We start from the raw sequence: 27,298 nt of genomic DNA on the forward strand, positions 1-27,298 counted from the left end.
GCTTGTCCGAGGATAGAGTGTGGAACCAGCTACTAGTCAGCCATAGAGGCCAGGAAGTGGTGGCACACATCTTTAAACCCAGCACTCAGAGAAGAGGTAAGGAATCTCTGTGAGTTCAAGGCCACTCTGGAGTACACAAGATTGATCCAGTTTAAAATAGAAACAGAACCAACTGGTAGTGGCTCACACCTTTAGTTCCAGTATTTTTCGAGTCACAGGCCTTTAATCCCAACACTAGGGAAGTGGAGACAGGAAGGGATATGGCTGAGTGGAGAGGGGAATATAAGGCAGGAGGAGACAGGAGCTCAGGTCATTCAGTCTGAAGACTTGGAGAGAAGGATACCCCCATTTGATAAGAGGGTTTCGCAGAGGTAAGAACAAGCAGAGGTAAGACTGCTCTGCTTCTCTGATCTCTCAGCTTTCACCCCATAATATCCGACTCTGGGTTTTCATTTTTAAGAACTAGAACTCATGCTACAAACACCCAGTCTGTGTTATGCTGAGATCAGTGAGGGCAACTAGAGGGCAGTATTTTCAAAGCACGCTACCTCATATTCCTCCAAGTTTACTTCTTCAGGTTTGATCATTTCCAGTTTGGCTTGGGCAACTTTCATTATGTTGTGACACCTTCAAATATAAGAAATACATTTCTAAATCAAAAACAAAATCCAGAAAAACTGTAAACGTATGTTGCATAAAGCCAAACTACCAAACACATATAACAGCAAAATCTCCACGAGTGTCAGTGTGGTAGCTCAACAGTTTGACCTAAGCAGGGTTCATCCCCCTCACAACTGCCCAGAGTGTCCTCTGACCTCCACACATGCACAATGGCAGGCATGTCTCTCTCCTCCCCGCTCCTGCCAATGCACATACAAACACAAAAGATATTTTTTTTTTTTAAGAATTAAAAAAGAGCCAGATGTGGTGGCACACGCCTTTAATTCCCGCACTAAGGAGTCAGAGTCAGGAAGATCTTTGTACCTGTGAGGCTAGCCTGGACTACAAGTGAGTTCCAAAAGGCAACGTGGGTTATACAGTGTCTCAAAATAAAATAAAAAAAAAAATATTAACTTGAACCTTTGTACCTGGGGCCTATTTCTTTTAAATGAAATTCAGTTTAACGAGAAAACAGATTAATATTAACATGAGATATACTGACAATTAGTTGTGGATGAACAAAATTAACTACTTTCAATCTTATTTTATAGCAAAGAATTTTCAATGACTAGGCATTTCTCTCCAATGATTGTCACCTTCCAGCTTCCAGCAGCTATGGGAAGAGGTTTTCCTAAGATGAGGGCACTGCTGGCTTCGCACAGTGTGCTTACAGCTTTTGCTCCATCTGATGAACCATGAAAGCATGATGACAAAATTACCTGACCTAAAATCTGCACAGTAAAGATGTTGAAAAAATCACATTTTTATCTCATAGAAGAGTTATTTCTTTATTCATAATTTGTAATTATATAAATTACTTTTAACTCAAACTTTAAAATGGCATAGCTAGAAAATTTAAAGAAATGGCAAAGCAAATACTGAAATTAATGGAAGATGAGTTTTGTGTTAAACTTATTATGTTTTTGTACATACATATAACTTACACTTGTGATTAGCAAAGCAAGACCGAAACCAGAACAATAATAAAAGTATGAGCATGTGAATTAGATGCTTTATGCTGTTATAATACCTTTCATCAAAACTCAAATTTCTATCTCCAAATTGTTCGAGTAATGTTTTCTCAATGATTTTCTTTGGCGCTTGGTTCTGGATAAAATAGACCAGGACATGATGTAAACGGTAATCTGTTTCTGGTGGGGTATCTTCTTGAGCCAACTTAACCAATCTTGAATATTCCAATTTAATTGCCTAGAAAAGAAAACAGGAGCAAAGGTTTTTTTTTGGATCAATTATAATTTAAAGTTCTCCACAATTATAGCTGTATTTAAATATTTGTTTTTACCTTTTCATGGGTAAGTAAGCTATCTTACAAATTTCTTTGTTTCTGCACACAGAAATGGTCAAACAGTGTGCCTCACTCTGATGTAGTTCACATTTTAAGATTCAGGTTTTGGGGTTCTCCACCGTGGTGCCCCTGCCTCACTAGACTCCATTCCCAAGGAGAATGAGACCATCCAGAACCTCCCAGGCTCTTTGAGTAGTAACTACTACAGCTGTTTTGCTAGCAGTCACACTAAGGCCCAGGAGTTCTAGTCACCTCAAAATAAAGGCTTCTTTACAACAACAGTATTCAAATTTTATTACTACAAAATTAATGATTCATATAAAAGTAATGATTATTATACATGCTGTAGTATCACATGTTCCTTTAACCATAAAATACTTTAAAATTGTGGACAAATAACAGAAAATATTAATATATCTTTCAGCATACAAGCACAACCTAAAAGATATATAACTATAAATATGTGTAGACAAACATATCAAATACTGATATATTGATCACATGAAGTCCACATAACTAAAATTTTCAAAATATTCATTGATTTCCTGTTTATATTTAAATTCCAACTCTGATAATCATAAAAGTACTTTGCATTGCATGCAAGACATATTACAAAAAATTCATTCAATTAAAAATGGTTTATTAGTTCATTCCCTTCACTTTCTTTTTATGCATAACTTCCTCAAGTAATCCTATAATCTATGTTGTTCTATTTCAGAGGAAAAATAGCTATAAACATTTATTGAAATATTTTACCTATGTCATACAACACTTAAAAGGTTAGTCAGTAAATTCTATGCAACAAAACATTAAAAATAAAACAAGAATACACACGAAAGTTTATAGTCCACATGATAAAACTGGATATGAAATAAATAGCCATATTGGAAGTAAGGAGCTATTTATTTGGGATCAGTTTAATGACATAATCAAGAGACCATATTGAAAATTTATATGAAAGCATAGATTTTTGATAAATATATATAAATATATTATATTCATCATAACTTACAAGTACCATTTTGTAATAAAACATTTATGCATATAAGAACAATGTAAAAAGTAAGATAAATATCAAGCAAAATTATGAAACCTTATTAAATGTGATACAAAAAGATGACATATTGAAAAGTCATATATGGTTCCTTTTTAAAATAACCTAAGTATCAAACATAACTTCCAATTTCATCCTAAATTAACACATGAACATAAATACCATTCAGATTCTTTAAGGGTCCAAGGAAGGTGTAGCAATTAATTCTAAAAATCATAAAAACTAAGAAAATTTCATCAAATATTTCATTTAAAAAACTCAAAAATTAGCAAATATTTTTCCTATAAAATGTCAGCTACATCAATGATTCATGAGGCGACATGTTCATTGCTTTAAAGTACAGCAATAGAATACAGAGACATAAACAGTTTCAGTTACCAGGGAGAACTATTATATGATAAAAATGGCATTTTAAATCAGTATAAAATAAAAGATGTGTTACAAAATTGTTTTGGAAGTTTTAGAACTTTTCCTATTTGAAGAAAATTAAAATCCTATAACCTGATTATGGTAAAAAAAAAAACATGGAAGGAGAAGAATTAAAGGTTTGTGTAATTACAGATTTCTTAGATCTATGAAAAAAGTGACTTATTAAAATTCATACCCAAAGAGGGTATACAATACAAATTTTTGAGACACCAAGGACAATGGCACGGGGTTTTGATCCTACTTAATGTGCTGGCTTTGTGGGAGCCTAGCCAGTTTGGATGTTCACCTTCCTAGATATGGACGGAGCGGGGAGGACCTAGGACTTACCACAGGCAGGGAACCCGGACTGCTCTGTGGACTGGAGAGGGAGGGGGAGAGGAGTGGGGGGAGGGGGAGAAGGGTGGGAGGAGGGAGAGAAGGGTGGGAGGAGGGGGAGGGAAATGGGAGGCTGGGAGGAGGTGGAAACTTGTTTTTTTGTTTATGTTTTTTTTTCTTCTTTTCTCAATAAAAAAAAATACAAATTTTTAAACAGCAAAATACAACGGGCAAACTATTGAATGAATTATCTTATCTCACTTAACATGAACAAATAAAAATTCCTACAATATAGAAAAATTGGACAAAGTCGCTAGGCATGATATCACACGCCTTTAATTCCAGCACTACAGAGGCAAGGAAAGCAAATCTCTGTGGGTTCAAGGCCAGCCTGTTCTACAAAGTGAGTTATGGGACAGCTACTAGGGCTTTTATATAGAGAAACCCTGTCTCAATAAATCAAAAAAATAAATACAGTTATCACAAATACCAGCAGGGAAGATATTTCTTCAAATGTACTGATGCTCAGGGAAATCAAATACGTTTTAATCAGGGATTGAATTTTGTAATGCTCTATCATCAGACAATTGTAAACAAGCTAAAAACCATATGTGAAGGAGTATGACAGGTGCTTCACAGCATTTGAAATTTGCAGGCATTTTGACTTCGCAATTCTACTCAACTATATTTGTGTAAGTATTCAGTGATATAATGATGTTCACAACTAGACGTGACCCTAATATCCAGCAACAAAGCTCTTAGCCATAGCCTTTGATAACTAACAATTTCAATTAAACTTTTTATGACAGATATTATCTAATGAGTTTCCTTAAATAAGTCATGTCACTTAATTTTTAAGATGTCTCAATGAAAACACTGGCTCTTATAATTTAATATAAAGTCCAAAGTTGCAGAATTGAGAAAACTTGGATTTAAAACCAGGCTCCTGATGACTGAGACTTTGCAAGTATCAACTTCTTAAACTAGAGTAGGAGTGAATTCTAAAAATGCTGAGATCCTGCTCCCATAGGCACCTAGTGTGTCACAACTGGACACATACTTGCATTTTCAGGTGTGGTGTTGACTAAGAAAATGCTTAAATGCATTTCTTTAATTCCAATAGAAAACAAAGAAAAAAAATCATGTGATGAATGTATGATATATGGCATATGTTTCTTTCTTATATGGGAAAATAAGAAAGAAACAATGTAAAACCCTGCTTTAAGTTATAAATGTGTTGAGTACATTATAGGAAAACTTATATGAGTAAGTTTAAGTGAAAGTACCTATCTACCCATAAAGAAACAAAGCAAACAGCGGGCCATTTGCCAGCTGAAGTTCATGTGCCAAGTGAAACAGCAAGTGAGAAAAACCATTCATAGTTCACTTTTGGATATGAGTATTAGTTGTTCAAATGTCACTTTCTCTAAGAAGCAGTCTAGATACTACCTCTGATCTTTACTGTATGTAAGTAATCTTTATTCACTTATTTTCTTCATCATACAAATTTCAATTATTAATGTTTGCTTCCCCACTAGAAAAAAGATTCATTCAGGAATAAATCAATCCATAACTACTAAAACTATATCCCTTGGGCTAAAGGGCATGCCTTATAAATTGTTATATCAATCAAGAGTAGAATGGAAACACAGATAATGGTACAGCCATACTATGGAATACCAATGTGTCTACATATACGACACCCTACAAATTATAAGCACACTCAACGACATAGAATTCTAAACATGTTTTAAATCCAGACACACTGAGAATAGCCAGGAGCAAAGGGTTTGAAGTACCCAAGGCAGAACACAACACTAACACCAAGACTAAAGTCAGGAGGCAATAGATGCATTTGGTAGTGGGGCCTACAGGAAGGAGCATAGAGGTGATGCAGGAGCACCTCAGGAGTTCTACTTCTGAGTCTGATTGGGGTGACATGGGGTAACTTACTGCCACTATACTTTTAAGCATTCTTATAAGTTAAAATAAATACATTTTACAAATACAGAGTAAACAAAGGTGCAGCACTGGTAATGGGAACTAAGGTGTAAAAGGGAGTAACTATATAATATCAACTTGCAATAATTACTGTGGAGCAATGATCCCCCATCAAGAACATTGTTCCATAATACAGAAGTTCATGTCATAAAACCCTGGAGATACTACTGTTACAGGTGCAGATAATAGTTTCCAAAAGAGAATTTCTATGCCTTTCAAAGAAAATACAAGCTATTCCTAGATTAATAATTGTAATTTGACACCTTTGCCCCCAGTCTGCACATAACTTATAATAACCAGACTTTTACAACTGTCCTTTATATTTTATCTTTTTGACTTTAGTTTTTCTCATTGAAATAATTTTAAACTGCCTTTCTTGGGAATCTTATGTTTAAACCATTTCACTTAAGGATTTTTCTATTTAAAATGGAAACCAACCCTACCACAAAAGGTCAGATTGAGAAGGAACCAGGCAGAATACCTTAGTCCCACCTGCCTGCCTACTAACTCTTTCACCCTACATACAGGTAATCAAAAATTTCTATAAATTCAACTCTAAAGGTTTTCTTGGTAATGGTCAAGATATAGAGAAAAACGCCATTCCCATTTTTAACACCTTTATAAATTAGTCATTGAAAAGAATAAAATATCCTCTATATCATTCACAGAATAGAGGAAGATGGGAGCAGTCATCATATGCCAATACTCTGCTTCCATCCCGGTAGCCTCCAGCTATCCTTACAAGTGAGGTTTGGACACAGAACTGGTGAGCACTATCAGGGTGCAGTGGAGAGGACTCAGGGCAGGAGATACCTGCAGAAGATTCTAACTGCTAATAAAGGCCATGAGCCTCGCATTATCTGGTGCCCAGCGTTTGGTTTTAGAACCACCCTGCACGCCCTCATCCCCTGGCTTGGCTGCCTGCTGCCAACTCGGCTTGGCCAGCTCGGCTTGGCACAAGCCCTCCCTCAGCCGTTGCACATTACTGATGCCCTCTTGTGACACTGAATGAAAGTGGTATTAGGAAGAAATGTAAGCTAAAAACAGTGACACATAAAGAAAGAATAAAAAGACATACGTAAAATTGATTAAAAAAAGAAGACTCTAGTAACTAGTAGAGAGAGGAGCCAATGGCAAATACAGAAAACTACAACAAAAAAATTAAATACATGTGTGGAGGCAATCAAGGAGAAATGAAGGACAAAAGGGAGGTGTGGTGGTTGAAAGAAAATGGCCTCCAAAGGGAGTAGCACTATTAGGAGATGTGGCCTTGTTGGAGGAAGTGTGTCTCTGTTCAGGCAGGCTTTGAGGTCTCTTTTGCTCAGGCTTCTCTCCGTAGGACAGTCAGCTGATTTCCTGTTGCCTGAAAGATGTAGGGCTCTCAGCTATTACTCCAGTACCATGTCCGCCTGCATGCTGCCATGCTCCCTGACATGATGAAACTGTAAGCCAGCCACCCTAGTGAAACATTTCCTTTATGAGAGTTGTTCATGGTGTCTCTTTCCCAGCAATAGAAACCCTAAGACAGGATGGGATGGAAACACCATCTACGACTTAGGGCACTGCAAAGAGCACAGGCAGCAACTCTACTGCAAACGCAGAAGGCATTTGAATGCCCACTTCCTTCCTATTCTTGTAGAAGTTTTTTAATCTTTTTTCATGAGGTCTTAAGAAACCAATAAATTTGTCCTGGGACCAGTTTGACAAAAGGTTTACAATTTAACACTTCAAGTTGGATATTCAAAAAGCCTAACAAATATCCATAAAATTAATTAATTCGAACAAATTCAAAAGTACTTATTGAGAAGGCAAATAAGTGGTCTGCTTTTGTCCCTTACACAGGGCTGAAGAAAGCTAGCAGGTGGGTGCGGCTCTGAAGAACAGAGGAAGTGATGACAAAATTCAGAAAATAAAGGGACAGTTTCAGAATGTTAATGCCAAAAAGGATTTGATGCTGACTTTTTTTTTTGAGACAGGGTTTCTTTCTGTAACAGCCCTGGATATCCCAAAACTTGTTTTGTAGACAAGGATGGCCATAAATTTACAGAGATCCACTTGCCTCTGCCTCCCAAGTGCTGAGATTAAAGAACTACATTGTTACCACTCTAACGAAACTGACAGTCTTAATACTGACGCTTTTTACATAGCCCTAAGACAGAGGAAGGGGAGTACACACACAGAGAATCTTCGGGAAATTGTAAAAAATTAACACACCATAACACACCACACATGGTGTTCTCATCTTTCCAAAAAAAAATGCTAAACAAACAAACAAACAAAAAACCTGAAAACTTTGGCAAGCTGACATACTTAAGGGAGAAGGTGTGAGATGGTGACTAAAATATTAAAAATTCACCAGTTGATAACAAGAAACTAAAAATAAATGAATTATTTTTAGAAACCATCAGAAAATCGATTTAGTATCAAATAGAAAACTTAAAGGAAATATTTTAAAACTTACTGACCCATGATCTAAACTCAAAGGAAGAAATAAGTTATTACCAGAAGCAATTATACAGTCCCTGTTACTGCTCTTCAATATCCTTAATCTCTTGATTAAATTACTAACAACAAATAAAACTCAGGTAAAATGTTCTAATTTTCTTGAATTATCTGCATTCAAAAAGAGAAAGAATCTTGGAATCTTACACACAAGCAGCTCCCAGATCACCACCAGGTTATCGTGCTTCAGAAGGAAAACAGAAATTTGTTTAAAGAAACAGGATGCTGTAAAACACTACATTTTTTGAAAATATGAAAATGTTAATAGTACCTTAAAGAACCCTGCTTCAGGACCACACCTGTCATATACACTCCTGGATTTACCTATCGCCATGATAATACCTTGCATACTGGGTGTCATCATGATCTGGCATAGAAATTGAAAGTAAGAATTTCTGAATGGTTAACAGTTAACAAATAAAAATCTAAAACAATGCAAAATGAATTATTTACATGCAACTTAAAAGCCCTTTGTTCTCTACTGTGGCGAGTCAAATGATGCATTTAAAAGAGAGCAAATGTTTTCTGGTGTACAGTAAAGGATCATTCATCTGTACAGCGGCTCAGCTGGCTAGCAAGATGCCTTTGTACGAGAGCAAAAAGGCATCCTTTTGAAAGTTGAGAATTGTAAACAGGCACCCCCTTCTGGACAAATGAGAAAAATGAATGCTTCTCCAAAGGAACTGTTTAGGGAAAAGCAAAAGCTTTTGCTCAAGGAGGGGTGAGCCAATGAAGAACTCCATTGGATCCCTCTCCTGCTCCTGGGCTAAGCACCTCTGTATAACTGTACAACCTGCATATCTACCCTCTATATAGCTTATCTTAAAAGGTCTCAAGGCACATGCACTGCTAAGCAAGGATGACCACAAAAAGTACATCAAAACATATAACTCTGGTAGCAACAGGCTTACCCACCAGGTGGTGATTAGTGAGTGATGACAATTCTTTCATAAATGCCACAATTAGCTCACACTGAAAACAAGCAAGTAGGTGCATCATAACAAACTAGTACCTTTATTAAATTGTGTCAGTTTGGATAATTTTCAAAAGCAAACATGGAACAATGTGACATAGTGCTATTAGTATTATATACGAAGGGTTGCAATTTCCCCAGGGCTCATTGCCTGCTTATGCAAGTCCTTGTGCCAGTTACTGGCTTTTAAATCTAGTCCTTTAGTAGATATAATTTCTCATACAGGCACAGTGATACCAATGCTTCAAAACACTTAAAAGTTTGATGATTTATTCTTAAATAGTTGTAATTGAAACTCAGGAATACATTTTGGAGGAAAAAATGATATTTAGAAAAAAATATTTAGCACACATCCAATTCTTTTCCATGATACAAACACTAAAAAGCTATGGTATCCAACAAATCTCTCTTCCCTTAAATCACACCCACCTCCATATCTCTACTACCACTATTCAAAAACTTATCTGTCCTCTCTCAAAATACAGAACAAAACCATTTTAAGAGTTTCAGGGGAAAAAAATTCAGAAAAGGAATGACAATAATCCGATGAACTAAACAGCTCAATTTCCATTAGATTAAAGAGAACTTTATTATAAGAAACAAAAATGCCTGAAGGTTGTTGGGACAACTAAGTAGAGAGATAATCAGAAGACAAATTGGAAGATGGAGATGCCATGGGACAAAAAACATTCTAGGCACTCAGTGATGTCCACCAGCCATTATATTTGCTGATACAGACGAGTCTAGAGCAGCAAAAACATCAATTATCTATCTTGCGATATGTTATGTAGGGCTTTCTGTTGTGGTGGTGAGCAATGATGGGCAAAGTATAAAAGAAATTATAAAAGTAAAACAGGTTAGGAAAATATCAATTATTTTTAAATACAAAATGTTTATTATACAACTAAGCGAATATTACTACAATCTGTCACCCTGTGAGTAAACTGAAGTTATTTCTGCATAACACAGTTTCAGAAACATACAATCATTCTTTTCATCTATTCTCTAAGCTTACCTCTGCTCTTATATTTAATTCCCAAGTTCTGTAAGTAACTGGCAAGGTTTGAGCATAGGAGGCAAAACTTTATGTTATGCAGCAACAGACAGACGTTAAGTAGGTGGGTGCAGGCATGCCTGAGTGATGCCTAAGGTATCTGTACACATCAGCACAGAGTGAGTACAAACGCTGCAGAACACTCCAGTCAAGGTACCTCGTCATCATACCCTCCCTCCTTTGACTCAACCATAAGCTTCCCTACGTGAGGGATTGCCACCTCTACAACTTGCTGGCTAGAAGGTGGCTGGCTTGTGGCATTTTCAGGATTCTGCAGAAGAAAATCATTGGTATGCAAATTAGAAAAGACAACAATGGAAGCATTCTCTTTACATGCACAGGTTTATAATCTCTCTTCAGATATCTGTATTTATGAGGTATAAAATGAAGCCACTTCAAGATAAATATTAAAGGCAAATTTATTAATCAAATTATAATATAAAACTGTAGTCTTTCTCTTTGCGCTCCAAATGCTTAAAGTAGCTTTTCACAAAGTATTTTAGACTTACAGTATTTAAAATAAAAAAGACACAAGTTGTATTTAACAGTACTATTTAAAGCAAACAGCCCTCGTTACTCCCAAAAGACATTCTTGCTATTTCGAAGAGAATGAGATTATGACCTCCTCTAAGCCCAGCAGTTTGCAAGGGCAAACGTTTTACATAGTCCTGTGTAACTGACAGGTTATTACTTGCACATCTTATTGCTCAGTCAGCAGATATCAAGTGCTAAAAGTATTTAGGCTGCTTCAGTCACTGTTATGTTATTTTGTAGAGATGTATTTGTTCTAATTAGAAATTGTTAATACTTCTAATATTTAAGAGATTGTGCCAAGTCTCCATTCGCAAAAGTGAAATGCAAGCCAGAAAGCTACAATCGATGTTGGAACCTTAGTGACGAATTGCTTATGAGTAAACCATCTAAAATGATATCATTTTAAAGACAGAAAGGAGCAGAAGAGATGGCTCAGCAGAAAAGAGCACATACTGTTCTTACAGAGAAACTAAGCTTGATTTCTAGCACCTGTGACTGGCAGCTCACGTTCACCTCTAACTTCAACTCAAAGGGACCCAACGTCCTTTGCTGGATTCTGTGGACGCTTGCACTCTTATGTGCACAAACCCACACGCAGAGACTCACATACATAAAACCTTTAAAAAATGGGAAATATAAACTTCAAGAAAATACCTACATGGTCCCTGTAAAACAACTATGCGAGGAGGGAAATTTGAGTTAACAAAAACAAACCCTTGTTGCTACTGTTAAGTTTCATAAGCATAATGTTGGTAAGGATAAATTTTGGAAGAAAAGAGATTTTAAATGTATAAAACAGCTCAAACTGATTCAGAAGATTTTTCATATAAAGTAGCTGTGCGTACACTAAAGTAAATTAGATGTTTATTTTTAATTTTCTATTATATCAAATCTCATAGTGGATAAATTAAGAAAAATTAAACAAAGGCAACAAAATTAGAAGGTTCTCAGTTACCATGATAGAATTAATTAAAATAGCCCAAAACTCGCTGCCTGTATGATTTTTGTAAAACAATATTCTCATAGAAGGGAGTGATAAAATCTCAGAGGCATAGATTTCACTTCCGACTAGAAACACAATCCAGAGTAAGCTCTCTCGTCAGGCTTCACTTTTCTTTTTCCTAGTAAATGAGTATGCTTTGTTTTGTTTCGAGAGCAGGTATTACTTTTTCCTAGTAAAACTGAAGTGAACGTGCAGTAAATGAGTATGCTTTGTTTTGTTTCGAGAGCAGGTATTACTTTTGGGCATTTATATGACACCCTCTTTAATATAATAATTAAATACAGACAGTCTATTTTAAGAAAACGTGTAAAATGGGCAGACACTTTTTATTATAATAGCCTATTTATAATAATGTAAAAGTGGAAACAATATACAATGGAACTGGGTAAACATATGAAATTTCTACTATTCAGTGGTATAATATTCAGTAATTTTTTACTGAGCTTATAAGGTGAGAAAATATTTATCTTGTAAGTTTAGGTAAATAAAAGAGAGGCAAGATAGAAAACTTCATGCTGCAGCCATACTGAAAATTTCAAAACTAGTTAAAAATGAAAAGCAGAAAGGGTCCAGTTGACAGTGACGGACCACTGGCCAATCACTAAAACCAAGTTACCATCAGCTTTCCACACTCTTACATATCCTAAAGTGTTGAAGTAGAAATCAGAGCAATTCTCCTGAAAAGCGAGACACCTAGAGCTGACGTGAAGTGACCAGCACCCTGAGGCCTACTATCAAAATGAAACAAAAACAAATAAAGCCTCATGATAACTCCACAGTCACTTCAAATGCGTAGGAAAAAAAAAACCTGAAAGTAAAAGTTTATAAGATTGTATGTCTAGTAAGAAGTGAAATCCACACACAAAAGTCACAGAAATGCCCATCTAAACCTGAACTCTCTCACTCTAGTTGCTAATACATGCTAAATAGAAATGTCAAAACATAACCAGAAATGAGTGCCAGGCTCCTAAGCAATGACCCCTAGACCCAGAGCCACAGCTGCTCAGATAGAAAAAGTTGACAACTTCTTCAGCAGGTTCAGATTTCACGCACAGCAGAGTCAAAGGAGACACCATGTCACAGGATGGTCTGTGGAAAACAATTAGCTTGCCAGTCATATTCTCTTTTCTTTTTTTTCCCAGTAGATAAGAGGCAGCACACACTAAATTAATAAGATACCCACGCATTCAATACATCTAAGTCATGCAAATTTATGTGGGGATATGTGTGCGTTAAAATACTTATGATTAGCTGAACTAAAATGAAACGTAATCCTATATTACTCTAAATTATGTTATTGGTTTTCTGAGCCAAGCTAAAAGCATGATATTCCTTAGGTCTTAATAACTCAAGGTGCCAATTTATAAAGACCCCAAATTAAAATTTTATTATAAAATTATTCTCCCCATACCTACTGTCTGTTCTTGTTCCCCAGTTATCCTGTTTCCATGGCCCCCAAGAGGAGAGTTTTCAGACTCATGAAGCAAAATATTTTCCATGAAAAGCTTTAGAGTTACCTAATATTCTTAAATTAATTTACAGATTCTAAGACATTTGCAGAACTTATAATCATAAAATAAAATATATTTAAATTAATTTTTATACTAAGAAGACTGTAATATATTTTCAAGCTGGAAGTGAAAGCAAAAGAACTCCTGGTTATTATTAGTTCATTACAACATAGCCAACAGAAAGTCTTACTTAACTGGAACATTTGGTTAATGGAGGTCTTAAGTCAGCAGGCTATTGCTGAGACCGACTGTCATGTAAATTTCTGAAGTACCTGATTTGCTTTAGTTCTCTGCAAACACAATCTTCACATCCTATAGGAGCTCTCATAAAGCATGGGGGCTGGTCATATTCACTACTACAATGGGAGTGGGATGACTACAAGACAAACTGGAAACACACTACTGTAAGATTCTACCCAGAATACTCACAAACTGCACAGCACACCTATTTCCTAGTAATACTCTCACTTCTTGTTAAACACTTTCGTCAAGACAATGACAACATCATCTTAAACTCCTAATTATTCCAGGATTGGCACATCACAGACGGGGATGGAGGAGTACATAAAAACTGTATTGAACTTTATATATACTTCTCTTTAAATTCCAAGTCAAATGGACAATTTAGTCTATGATTGTTGATTCTTCTTATTCCTCTGACAAGAAAATAGAAACTTAAGAGGGAATTTGATATAAAACCATAAGCTGAGGAAATGAGAGCCCAAGGTCCCAGATCACGCTGTGGCAGAGCCACAGCATCCCCACCTCCCAGCCAGGGTAATTTTCCATTACACTGTGGGAATGCTGTGTTCCGAGAGGCAAGGAAGAGGTCTTACCGACTGTAAAACTGTCTCAGGTCCTTTATCTCCGTGCTCATGGGCTGCTTTGGCGATCACTCGTACGGTTTCTTCTTTCCAGTGTTTTGAGAAGTCACTCCTTGGTGGCTGCTCTAGATAGTCTGCTCCTCCTGCTTGCGCTTCAGGAGAAAAGAATCAATTGTGCATCTTACATAGACCACGAGACACTAGATGACGATGAGAAGCTTATTGCTAGCTCAGAAGTTATGCACTAACCAAGTCAAGTCTTGTGCTATAAAATGTGACCTTCAATACACTAAGATCTTTCCAACCAAAAGTAACCAAAAAGGAAATAACAAAACCAAGAGTACTTAATTATATTTTACATAAGGAGATTTTCTACATGAAAAGCACCAATGTCTCAAAACCATCCAGGTTTTGCCTAAAGGAAAATTGGTTTGCCATAGGAATTTCAGCATGCATTTCTGCAATGAGTACATGTTTGTATTTTTACCCATCTCTATCTGACAAATTGTAACCATGAGTAAACCCTACTGTCTCCTTTGCGATCCTATCCCTTGAAAGCGGAGTACTCTCACAAGAGAAAACAATGACAACCTTCCACACTGGTGCCAACATGAGTTTGTGTCTTCAAATACCATACAGAAAAAGGATTTGAAGTTACTTCCAGCTCTAGCTAACTTGAGCTCCAGATCATAGGTCCAACCATCCACTGACTATACCATGACCTACAAAGCTTGTCATCGGGCTTTGACCTTTCCTTTCAATGCCTCCTTATACCCTCTGCTGGAAAGAGGCCACACACTACCACTTCCGTGGACACGAGAAGAGAAGCTCACCTTCCACCCATCAGCTCTATATACTCTTCCCTCCGCCTGTGTGTTCTCCCACCTTCTGGGAACTTGCTTACTTGCTTAATTTAAGTACCAGTGGTTTGAGTATGTCTGGGGTTTAGAGGGACACTTGTGAACCCAGCATATCCCTCCTGATGTAACACCTCTGTGCCCTCGCAAAATGTGACAATGGAGAGTCTCCATAAAGGCAAATGGCTCCTTCACAAAGAGAAAACCACTAACACATGAGAACCCTTGTTCTACAGTAACACACAACTTGTTATTTAAGTTATGGTTATGTCACGATTATGGCTTAATTATCAGTTGACTTAAAGCTCATATTCCCCTGCCACTCTGTAAAACTCTCATGAGCGGGCTTGCCATTTCCCCTTTGCATTGCTAATTCTCTAAGGCCCAGCAAAAATAGGAACATAACTTAATAGAACAATGGAAATTGTTAAGCTAAAGAATGAACATGAAGAATGACAAGGTGAACCCTCCACACTGCTGCTGGAGTTAGTGAGACATCCCACGAGACAAAGCAGAGCCACAGGAAAACCAGATTTAGTGTTTTACTTTTATACCAAGCATTTATCATTCAAAACATAGTACTACAATTTCAATATACATATACTACAATTTCAATATACATGTATGGGCATTCATTTCACCAACAAATTTTAATTAAACACTTAATTGTGTGCCAGGTACAAAGCTAGGCACTAGATCTCCAGGAGTGACAAAAGAGACAGTAACATCTTCTCTTAAAATTAATTATGGACAAGATCACTAATTAAAAATGGAAGGATAATAATTGTAAAAAGGTTTAAATGAGAATGTTCCATAGGTTCAAGTATTTGAACACCCGATCCCAAGTTGGTGGAACTACTTCCAAAGCATTTGGAGGCAGGTTCCCCTTAGAGGAGATGTGTCACTGGAGACAGCCTTTGAAGTTTTAAAGCAGACAGTACTCAGAGGGTATCTCTCTCTGCCTCATGCTTTTGAATCAGATATAAGTTATCAGCTACTGATGCAGCACCGTGCCTTTCTGCCACCAAGCTCACTGCCATGAGTTATGGACATAAATGCTCTGCAACCACGAGCTCCAATTAAATGTTTTCTCTTAGAGGTTGCCTTGGCCATGGTGTTTTGTTACAGCAATGGAAAGGCAGTAAAGCATAGTCGTATCGGGACAATAAAGTCTAGAAATAAAATGAGGGTTTTGTAAGCAATTTAGTTTGTGGGATGGAGGATAAGGTGAACTCCAAAACCCAATGGTTAGTGAGTTTATCCCATCAGAGGAAACACAAACAGCCAAGTAATGACAGTAGGTTACACAGCACATAAAAAAGGATCAGGGTAGGATGTTGATTGGCAAAGGGCTAACAGCCTTGAATCCTAGAAATGTTTTGAGCTGAACAAGAGATGGGAAAAGTTTTAATACAACAGCAGTATCACAAGTTTTTTTTTTGTAAAAAAAAAGAATTATGGGCTATATATAAAGCTTGCCTAGTATGCAAAAGTCTTTCAGTTCTATCTCTAGCACACACCAAAAATTATAATAGTTACATTTTAGGTAATGGATTACAGAAGAAAGTAGAATTGAGGTCAGTGAAGATACTAAAAGCTATTGGAGCAATCTTAAATGATAGGGTTACACTTTGGATGACAGAAAGCAATAAGGGCAGACAAAAGTGATGAGATGTAAATGTGTATTTTGAAAGCCATATTAGGAGTCAGAACTTGAACATAAAGGTAATTCCACAATTTTTGACATGGGTTACTATGGTGATAGAGGTGATTTTTACTATAAGGAAAACCAGAAGTGAGACTTCTGGTCTCATATGTAGCATATGTAGCAAGGAAGGAGAGAAGCTAAAAGACATTAATTCCCTACATGTATAACTAGTTCCTGATTGAGAATGATATGTTCAATACCCCTACTGAGGAGAGGGTAGAGATAATACTAAGCTACTTCCAATAAGGCAGTGCATCTCTTTCTGGATGGTTTCTTGCTTTATACTTAGGACTTTACAGACATTCACCAAGAAAGTGTTTCCCTGTGTTTGCCAGTTTCTTTTTACCATACACCAAGAATAATGGCTAATAGGCTAGTGAACTTAGCACAATAAGGGGAAAAAAACAACCTGCTAAAATACTAGTCTAACTAGCAGTCCAAGAGCTTATAAATATCAAGCATCTGAGAGTCAGGATAATTTTATTTGATGAGGACAGTCAAATCTATTATATTTCATGGGTCCATGGTTTTCTTCTATATAGAAATGTGATTTCAAAATACTTTATAGGTAATATTAAATGATTTTGACTGTCACCCAGACTGACTTTCTATGGATAGACTAAAAAACCGACATTACATAAATATTTATATATGTCATCTATTTTAATTTCACAGGAAATCAAGATAAATCTATTATAATACAATATATTAAATGTAATGATATTCATAACTTTCTAGAAATGAACTATGGGCCCAATATACACACTTAGGAGAGTGCTATTAATAAAAACATTTTAGAAGATATACCAGCTGATTTGTGTCTTGAAACTTGTGGGCAGGATTATTTTGGAAATGAAAAGAGTCTAGGCAGAAGAAAGAGATTTTGGAAAACATTTTAAGGATCAATAAAAGACTCATAAAGACCTTGATATAAATCACATTAATAAGCAATTTAAAATTAAGGACAAACTAAGAAGTGTTATAAAAAACTTGGTAGTGAAAATAGATTGCAGTGATCTTGAAAAGATTCATAAATATTTTGAGATAGTCAAGGGATAAAAACTGCCCAAGTTATGAACACTATTAGCAATGTCACCATTGTAGAAAAGTTCCCTACATGTGAGAGCTATGAGGAACAAGGTTAAGGTGAGAGGAGGGACAAGCTAACAGCCTAGAAAAATAAATCAGAGAAGCACTGGATGCTCAAGGGAAAAAAAAAAAAAGGTGTTTATTATCTTGACTTTCTGAGAACCATATTCACCACATGCGTACTGACAGAGATAAAGAGATTACTGCATCTTCTCCATTCAACCAAGAGAATATTCAATCATCCCCTAAACACAGCCTTGAGAGAGCAATGTTGGGCTGACTGTGAGCAAACAAGTGTGGAACTATTGAGTCTGCATTTCTGGGTCTCTAAACTCAACTGTGTAATGTTAATAATAAAGGCTTCAAAACATGAGTTAAACATCAAGCTAACTCATAACAAAAAAGACATTACTTTGTTATATTTAAGAGCTGGCAGCCCACGGTAAGCTGGCTATTCTCTGGTAGATGGAGCTCAATGCCCGCATACTATGAATAGCACTAATCGAACATAATGAATTAAGAAAAGAAGAGGGAAGAGTTGGAAGATAGGCTGGATAAGATAGATTTACATACATTTAGCTTCTGTGGGCAATGAATAGTACTGGATAAAAATAATATTACTAGGTTTAGCAAACAACAAATAGCAATTTGATTTGTATTGTATATCCTAGTTGTGGTAGTTTAAATGTAGTTGGCCCCCATAAGCTTATAGGGGGTGGCACTATTAGGAGGTCTGGCTTAGTTGAGGTAGGTATGGCCTTGTTGGAGGAAGTAGGGGTAGGTTTTGAGGTCTCATATATGATCAAGCCATAGCCAGTATACCCAGTGTCTCAAACCACTTCCTGTTGCCTGCACGTCAACAGGTGTATTAACTCTCAGCTCCTTCTCCAGCACCATGTAAGCCTGCATGCCACCAGGCTGCACCAATTATGATAATGGACTAAACCCCTGGAACTGCAAGCCACCCAATTAAATGTTATCCTTTATAAAAGTTGCTGTTGTCATGGTGTCTCTTCACAGCAAGAGAAACCCTAAGTCACTAATATTCATTCTTGAAATATCACTAAGTAAATATAGATCTTTAGTTGGTTCCTTTGCTTAATCTTTATTGAGAAAAGAAGATGGAAATCCCGGCAAGGAAATTGAGGAGGTAAAACGATCCTCTCAGAGTGGAGAGAAGCAGAGATGGGAAGTCAGGGGTCTCTCTGGGTTTTCTCATTTTTGGAAATTCTCTAGATTTACTTCCTATCTTCTCACTTTCCAGTGCAAAGAAATGGGAAATTTGTAGCAAGAAACTCATGGTCCTAAAACGTGTTTGCAATTAATCTGTTTAAAAAAAGATTAAAAGAAATTTTATCTTCAATTGTCCTAAAAGCTCTTGTATTAAATTATTTTAGTATTTACTTTGAATATTTAATGTTTTTTCAGTTAATATTTAAGAATTACATATTTTAACATTTATGCTTTTATGCATTTGCCTGTTTTATTGATCTATATACAATTTTTTAGCTTGGAAGACAGTTTTAAATATTTAGTGTTTACTGAAATTACTTTATCTTTTGTAAAAGTGGGTATTGATCACATGGCCCTACAACTGAGGTATATTCCCAACCCTGTTTTGTAATCGCAATTTAAGAAAAAAGAAAGAAACTGAATCAATGCTTCTATCCCAGTATTATATAATAAACATGAGTATTTTAGTATTGTCTATTGAGAACTCTTTCTTAATTGACCCAGCAAGTCAATTTACTTCTTTCCTAATCACAGCCTTTCCTTCCTCCTGCCAGAAGGACAGCACCTGGCTCAAAGTAGGCAGGGAATTCTTAGCAATTATCTTGAAAAGGCAAATGTATGTACAGTGGTGTCAGTCAAGGAACAAGGAAGTTCTGAGCTCTGGGTGTGGGAGGTACTAGACCTTACTAACTTCTATTGCTTCTTTATGCTTGACTGTAGTTAAACTTCATGCTTTAATTTCTTACACATGTGCCAGTTTAATTACCTATATACCATTTTAGCTTGATAATTTTAAATATTTAGTTTTGACTAACATTATTAATCTTTTTTTTAAAAAAAAATTGGGTGTTGAGCATATGTTCCTACTCCTGAGCATTAGTGAGCATATCATATATTAAAACACAATAATAATTGATGCTATTACTTGATAATAAAATACAACAGTAAAAATGGACAAACCTGTAGCTGCCGAAAACTCCGCCTCCCTTAGTTTTTGAGCAGCTAAAAGCTTTTCCTGCAATGCTCTTTGTGCAAGTTGCGTATCCCATTCTTCAAGTTCCTTCTCAAATCGTTGGTTGTCTTCCTCAACAAAATCTCTCAAATCTGGTGGCAATGTTTCTAGTCCAACAAGGGCCTGCCCAGTCTCTTTATTAAACTCCTCTGCAAATCAAATTTTAAAAACCACTATAAAATTAAGAATTAAAGGAAACATGCAAAGCTCAAACAAGAATACATTTCAAATAGAATATAAACTCTAGACCATTAATTATTATATATAGTTATTATCTCAAACAATATTACCTAGCTTTTCTTTAAAAGTCTTAAAGTGCTCAGACAAACAATGGCATGAGTATTTGAAAATGAACTAAGGGATTCTGAGAAGTTTCTAGAGTCTGAAGTGTATTGATGAGACACAACCTGGGATTAAAAAGTTTTGTGTCTCTAACATTGATATAATATCATTTTTGCCACTCTAAGACAGCATCCAATCTATGATCATGCAGAAAGTGGCCTTTTCACAGAAGTGGGCAGCAATCATGACCTTTTTAGGCTCTACGCAGAACTGAAATTGTTTTTCATGTTAAGGAGTTAACTATAACATAAAAACACATAAACTTAAGAAGCTTATCAATGCAGCAAGATGTTCTGAAATAGTATGTAACCAGTACTTAACTAGTCACGTGAATTGCAAACCATCTCTTCAGTTAGAAATGGACAGCCTGTCAGGTGATACAAAAAAAAAGTTGGCTGCATCTCTTCAGAGCCTTTACTGGGTGTTTTCTTTATGAAAAGCCTGTGGTAGAGTAACAACAACAACAAAAAGACCCATACTGGCTTTGGCTCTGAGCTAAGAAGATTACAGTGAGCAAGGCTAGCCAAACACCCTATCCAATGGAAGAAATCTGTTTGAGAACACATACGCAAATGTTTTTGAATGTTACAAAAAACTTTTCAAGAGGAGAAGACATGAAGTTCAAATATAATAAAGTATATAAAGTTCAAAATGTACTAGACTGCTAAATGAAACTGGAGGAAATGTCACAGGCCAGAAGGAAAGCCTTGTGTGTTACCTGAGGTGTCAAATGTCCATCAATGTGTCGATGCAGTAACTGAAGACTGCTCACCATGGAGGAAAACATTCAGCTGTACACTTACTGTTTAGCTGTGAGGACAATGTGACGTCATGGGTCACATTGCCAAAGTCTACCTCAGGTTATACCACTTTCTCAGTCTAGCTTCCCACACCTGTCACCAAGAAATACTTATCACATTCTCCACCCTGAGTGAATTCATCACATACACACAGAAAAGTCCTTATTCAAAAGTCCATCACTCTGGGGCTGCAGACCTGGCTTAGCAGTCAAGAGCACTTGCTGTTCTTGACAACATGGATACAGTCCCCAACATCCATATAGTGGCTCTCGATAACAGTCTGTAACTCCAGTACTAAGGGATCCACTCTGATCCACACAGGCACAAGGCTCTTCTTATACAGTGCACTCTTATACATGCAGGTAAAACACTCATACATACAAATAAAAGGTAAATAACCTCTAAACAATAATAATGGTGATGATGCATCATCTTACCTTGTATTAAGAATTGTGCCTTGTCATTTATGTACATCAAACAGTAAGCACTGGCATTTCGATAACCACCAAAAGAGTCCCTTACTAGCTCTTCCCATGATGACTTGGTCACAGCAATATCATTGTACTTCATCCATCTGCTTTCACGATGGTCAAAAATATATGCCCAATAGTGCCCGGCGTTGGCCTGACCTTCGTGAACTAAAACAGCATGAAGGCGATAAGGGACCTAACATGGAAAGAAAAACAAAGTAGAACTTTGAGTATACAGTCTTTATACCACACTCCAACTGAATCTGAAAACTCCCTATTTGAGGAAAGATGCAGGGAGGAGGGCACATTTTTTTTAAATGGAAGTAAAGTAGCTGGAATCAAACTTATAGAGAAAAACAACAGAACAAAAAAAAAATAACATGCAAAATAATCTGGGGGTGGCTGGAAATCTGGAGGAGTTAAATAAACTAAATTATATACAAAACATGTGTAGTAATTGAAAATATACTAGTGTGTGTTAGTGGGAGGCCTACCACTTATTTCTACTGAACAAAGGAGTCATGGTGAACATTAATACACACACAGTTTCTCTCAGTCTTCACAAAAAACAAACTGTATATCATTGCATATCCAGAGTTAACATTTTATCTTTTCTTGCTGTTTGGAAACAGTTTCTTACTATGTAGCCCTCCTTGGCCTGTAACCCACGTGCTATATCTACGTGACCCATTAGTTTATTCTGTAATACCAAATATATTACTTATTATAATAAAATATATGTTGTATGACAAACCATGTATTGGGAGTTAGTATAAGATAGATAAGATGAATGTGAGAGGATGGAAGGATAGTAGTTCAACAGTCAAAAGCACTTATTGCTCTTCCAGAGGACCTAAGTTTTATCCTCCGCACACATGTACAGCCAATCATAGCTGCCTGCAACTCCAGCTCGAAAGTTATCCAGCACCTTTGGCCTCCAGAGGCACTGATAAACACAGAAACATCCACATAATTAAAAAATATCCTTAAAATCAATATAAAGATGAATTAGAGTGTATGTCAACAATTCTGACAATGATAGCAGCTCAGCGTTCACTTACTTGGATCATGGATTTGTCAGAGTACATAAGTTCAATGGTTCGGTGGATTCTGGATATGCTTTCCTGCAGATCTGCAGATAGAAGATGTGACTTAATGGATGACAAATGTCACATGAATTTTTACTGAGAGTAATAGCAGGGGGACCGAGATTCTCTTATAATCACACTAGAGAAGAAGAAAAGTTTCCTAAGCTAGTCTTTAAGATGCTAGTTATCGTTTCTCTTCCAGCTAAGAATTATTCAATAAATTTAAAAATGTCAAAAATAGATATTAACTATCATTGGAGTCCGTGTGAAATAAAGTCAAAAGTACCAAAAATAGGACTCATCAAGGAAATATGCAGTTTCAAGAAAATTAAACTGCACTCAAGCATTCAGTAAGCTTTCAAGGAATGCTAACCCACCACCCCACAAATACACACATGGTACTGGAGATTTTTCTAGAAAAAAATCCACTATGAGCTTGCGTACATATAAATAACTGAAACACTAAAGTAACCCAGGGAAAGGACTCTAACTACAGAACTTTCTCTACCTCTATTTCTACTTCTCTAGAAAAGAATCCTATAAAACTAAAGACTGGGTGTCCCTACCTACATTATTTCAGAATTTCAAAATCTTAATAAATGACTGTATCAATACATTTAAATACCATATAATCACAACATACTATTAATTGTTTGAAGAGAACCAAGAAGAAGCCAGAAAATATATCAAAAAATATTAATAACTTCAAACTCCGGAAAGAATTACTTTAACCTGGTAGAAAATTAAAAAAAAACATAAAAACATAACATCAACCCCCTATGAACACCTAAAATTTTAATCAACACTACAAAACAAAACAGAGGGGTGCTACAGAGATGACTCACTGGTTAAGAGCACTGGTTGCTCTTTCAGAACATGTGGGTACAATTCCCAGCCCCACATACACGGCAGCTCACGGCCATCTGTAACTGTAATCCTAAGGGCATCTGAAGCCCACTTCTGGCCTCCAGAGGCACTGTACACAGGGATGTACCAAAATACATGGAAACAAAATACACACGCACACACAAATTAAAGGAAAATAACCAACAAAACAAAACAAAAACCAGCATAAAGGTCAAATGTCAAACTGGGAAAATAGAGTCTATGGCATGCACTATGGGCAAAAATATTAATGTTTCAAATAGAGTACACTGCCTTTTCAGAAATAAGAATTAGAAAAATGCTTAATATAAAATATAGGCAAATAAACTACTTCACAACTTGTTACAGGAAATAAATAATGTATATAATACTTTCAGCATTTCAGTTTTGGTATATATTAAACTGTCCAAAATGTTTACAAAATAGAATAATGAGATAAATAATAAATTTTTAAAAATATGAAAATTCAATGTACTTATAATTAAGGGAAAGCAAATCAAGACACAGAAATGGCATTTATGACCTACCAGACTACTCCAGAAAAAAAGTAAATCCAGGGTTTGGGAATTTTGTGAGAGTACCCTCTCACACAGAACTATTTTAAAACAGGCATAATTTTAAAACATACAAACCTTAACTAAAAAATGCTATCTTAAAAACATACTCTATTTATTGAAAAATATTATGTTCATATTATATATTTATATACATGCATATATATGTAGTAGGCCAACAATGGATAGTAAATACATTATTCCTGTACATTGGGATATAACACAACAGTTTCAAAACCAAAGCTGGTATGCTGTATCAGTAGGAATTAAAGACAAAAACAAGGATATGAAGTGAATCAGTCTCTCCTTGTCCACAGCATGGTATACACACTTCTTATGCCATGAATGTTCCTCATGCTCGTCTATCTAAATTGACAGAGAGTGAACTCATCATCTTTTCTTCCTCTTCCAAGTAGGGAGCCACCAATTTGTATTTACAAAAGTTTATTTTACTTAGTTATTTATGCTACTGTGAACTAAAGGGACCAGTGAGATTTCTCTCTCAGGTCTGTGATCATTAACCTCCATGTGCCTGTTGTCACTGAATAATATTTCAAATTTTTCATTTCTTTTTTCCCTTGATTCAGTACCTTACTGTCAAATGTTTATTAGCACCTACCATCTGCCAAGTCCAGAAGAAAATTATCCAACACTTATTATAGCATTCAATAAAAACTATGCTTAATTAATGTTAGCAAATTCTAATATTAACATTATTTTCTATGTATATGTACAACATTAAGATAAGCTCTCAGTTACTGAGGCTAACAGTAGAACTATTGACCTCTATTAAGCTGTGACTGTTCTTTAGTCACACTTACCATAGGAGTCGATTTGACATATACAGTAAGACACCTAGGGCAATGAAGGCTGTTTAATGTGATTTCATCCTTTTACTATAAATAATAGTTTAGAGTTAGTAGGGTATATTTTGACAAGTAAAAAACTATAACTTATGAAATATTAAAGTTAAAAAGCATATTTTAACAGAAAAAGATATGAGTTCAAAATAAAATTTCTTTCAAGAAAGACAACTCAGCACTACAGTATGGATGCATTCATGTACAATGGCTCCTGCACAGAAAATCCTTATTTTTCTTATTTTCCTGCATAGTCCCTGAAAATTGTACATACTGGCATTGGGTTCACGGATCATTTCTGCAAATCTGTTAGGCCAGATTTAAAAATTAAAAGTCTAAGGTTGGAGATGGGACTCAGCATCTCTAGCACAAAGATGCCTCCAGGCTCAATCTTAAGTACAATTTAGGAAAAAGCAAACAAAAATGAAAACTAGCATCTTAAATTTTTACACCTAAACATTAACAGTCATCCCCTTTTCACTATGCGGACATCACTAAGTACAAATTTTGAGGCTCTGTGCCATTTCACCAGTGGAGTAGCTGCAAAGGCAAAGCCAGTTTGATACAAATTTAGATACTCCACTGCAAATCAGACCATCTGTTATATCATTAATCAGCTAAGGAATCTGGGGAAGCCCTTTCAGTCCCTGTGAATCCGACACTCACTGCATAAAACTGGAGAGTCACATCAGTTTCTCACACAGAAAATCTTTTCATAAAAGATTGAAAAAAATACTAGTGTTTAAATATGAAACCCAGAGGTATCTGACGTCATCTGAAGTGACAGTAACACACTAGAAGAAGCTTCTTACCTCGTGTGTCATTTTCTATTTCTGTCCTCCAGCGATGTAAACAGCTCTCTAGCACAGACAGTTCCTCTTCTGTTATGTGCCTTGGTGCCGGATGCATGGGTAAATCTGGAGGTATCCGAGACTGAGTGAATGGTTTGTGTATCACTGTCCTCAGTGACAGGGCAGCACCTGCTGCAGGTGCTGAGCTGGGAGGTTCTGAAGCAGGGGTTCCCTGCTGTTCTGGTGGGCTGTGTATTAAAGAAGGCATTACTGATTAAACTTCCAGCACTAGGAAAGACTAGGCCAGACACAGAAGATAGCATCAGAGTCTCTAGTAATTTCAAGAGGAAGTGGTTTTAAGAACAGATCTAATATCCTTAGTGCTTGAAGACTTAAGTCTCACAAGGATGAAATTGTGAGTCTAAAGTAAGATTGTCTTTCTGTTTTTAAATGAGAAAACTAATGCATGCTCTAGTTAAAGATCTCTTGCTAATACCGAGCTAGAGTCACAGAAACAAATTCTACTCTGAATTGCTTTACATATGATAAAATGTTTAAAATCTACAGACCACAACATTGCAAAGAATAAATCTGAATGGAAAAAAGTTTATGAGAATTCCAATTGATAACTATAGATCTACTGAAATAATAAAAGAATAATCTTCTAAGTGAGTTTATTTTTAGAAGGATTGTTGAAGTCACAGCACGCACACTTGATCAAACCCTGCCCGGATGTGTTCCAGGACACAGTCAGCCCAGCAGCACGCTGTGTGTGGAAACGTTACCTTGGTGAAGACTGGGATGGTATGGAGCCACTAGTTGAAGAACTAGCATCAATATCATCAACCGGAGAGGTGCAAACAGGTTTACTTGAGGCAAATTCCAATGCATACTGTAGAACATCTACCAAGGGGAATCTTTTGGGACCGGAACCATAGCTTAAATATCTGTTAATAAAATATACCAATGTTTTATCTATATCATCAGCAATATGTTTTTAAACAAGTCTTATAAAATGAAACAACACAAATAAGTCAGAAATTAAACTTGCTTTCTAAGGAAGAAGATGAAACTGAATATACATTAAAGAAATGCACTAAATGTTCTCGAAAGAAAGGACAGCAGAACTGATCAAAATGGAGAGCTGTGGGTACAGCTGTACCTAAGACACTGTTCTGAACTGTGGGTCAGGGGAAGATTCCGTTCTAAACTGTGGATCAGGGGAAGATGCCGTTCTAAACTGTGGATCAGGGGAAGATGGCGTTCTAAACTGTGGATCAGGGGAAGATGCCGTTCTGAACTGTGGATCAGGGGAAGATGGCGTTCTAAACTGTGGATCAGTGAGAAGATGCCGTTCTGAACTATAGATCAGTGAGAAGATGCCGTTCTAAACTATGGATCAGTGGGAAGACAACCTGTTGGACCATCTGCAAATGTTCTCTT

General features: G+C 36.3%; 1 protein-coding gene across 2 annotated transcripts in view; it reads right to left on the reverse strand.

The window, feature by feature from the left end:
• Usp25 (ubiquitin specific peptidase 25) overlaps positions 1–27,298 on the reverse strand; it is a 112,793-nt gene that overhangs the window by 10,252 nt on the left and 75,243 nt on the right. Inside the window, exons 13-22 of one of the 2 annotated variants that reach the window (XM_041678554.1) lie at positions 26,641–26,802; positions 25,877–26,103; positions 22,739–22,809; positions 21,645–21,873; positions 20,014–20,214; positions 14,179–14,318; positions 10,452–10,565; positions 8,539–8,634; positions 1,691–1,869; positions 549–627 (exon numbers count right to left, since the gene is read on the reverse strand). In XM_041678554.1, coding sequence (XP_041534488.1) covers positions 549–627; positions 1,691–1,869; positions 8,539–8,634; positions 10,452–10,565; positions 14,179–14,318; positions 20,014–20,214; positions 21,645–21,873; positions 22,739–22,809; positions 25,877–26,103; positions 26,641–26,802 — 1,498 coding nt within the window. The remainder of the gene's footprint in view (positions 1–548; positions 628–1,690; positions 1,870–8,538; positions 8,635–10,451; positions 10,566–14,178; positions 14,319–20,013; positions 20,215–21,644; positions 21,874–22,738; positions 22,810–25,876; positions 26,104–26,640; positions 26,803–27,298) is intronic. The other variant, XM_041678555.1, reaches the window with a different exon arrangement.

The sequence above is a fragment of the Microtus oregoni genome, unplaced genomic scaffold, assembly GCF_018167655.1.
Source record: "Microtus oregoni isolate MIOR12 unplaced genomic scaffold, Mior012 000030F_ref0000283, whole genome shotgun sequence".
In the NCBI taxonomy this organism is placed as follows: Eukaryota; Metazoa; Chordata; class Mammalia; order Rodentia; family Cricetidae; genus Microtus; species Microtus oregoni.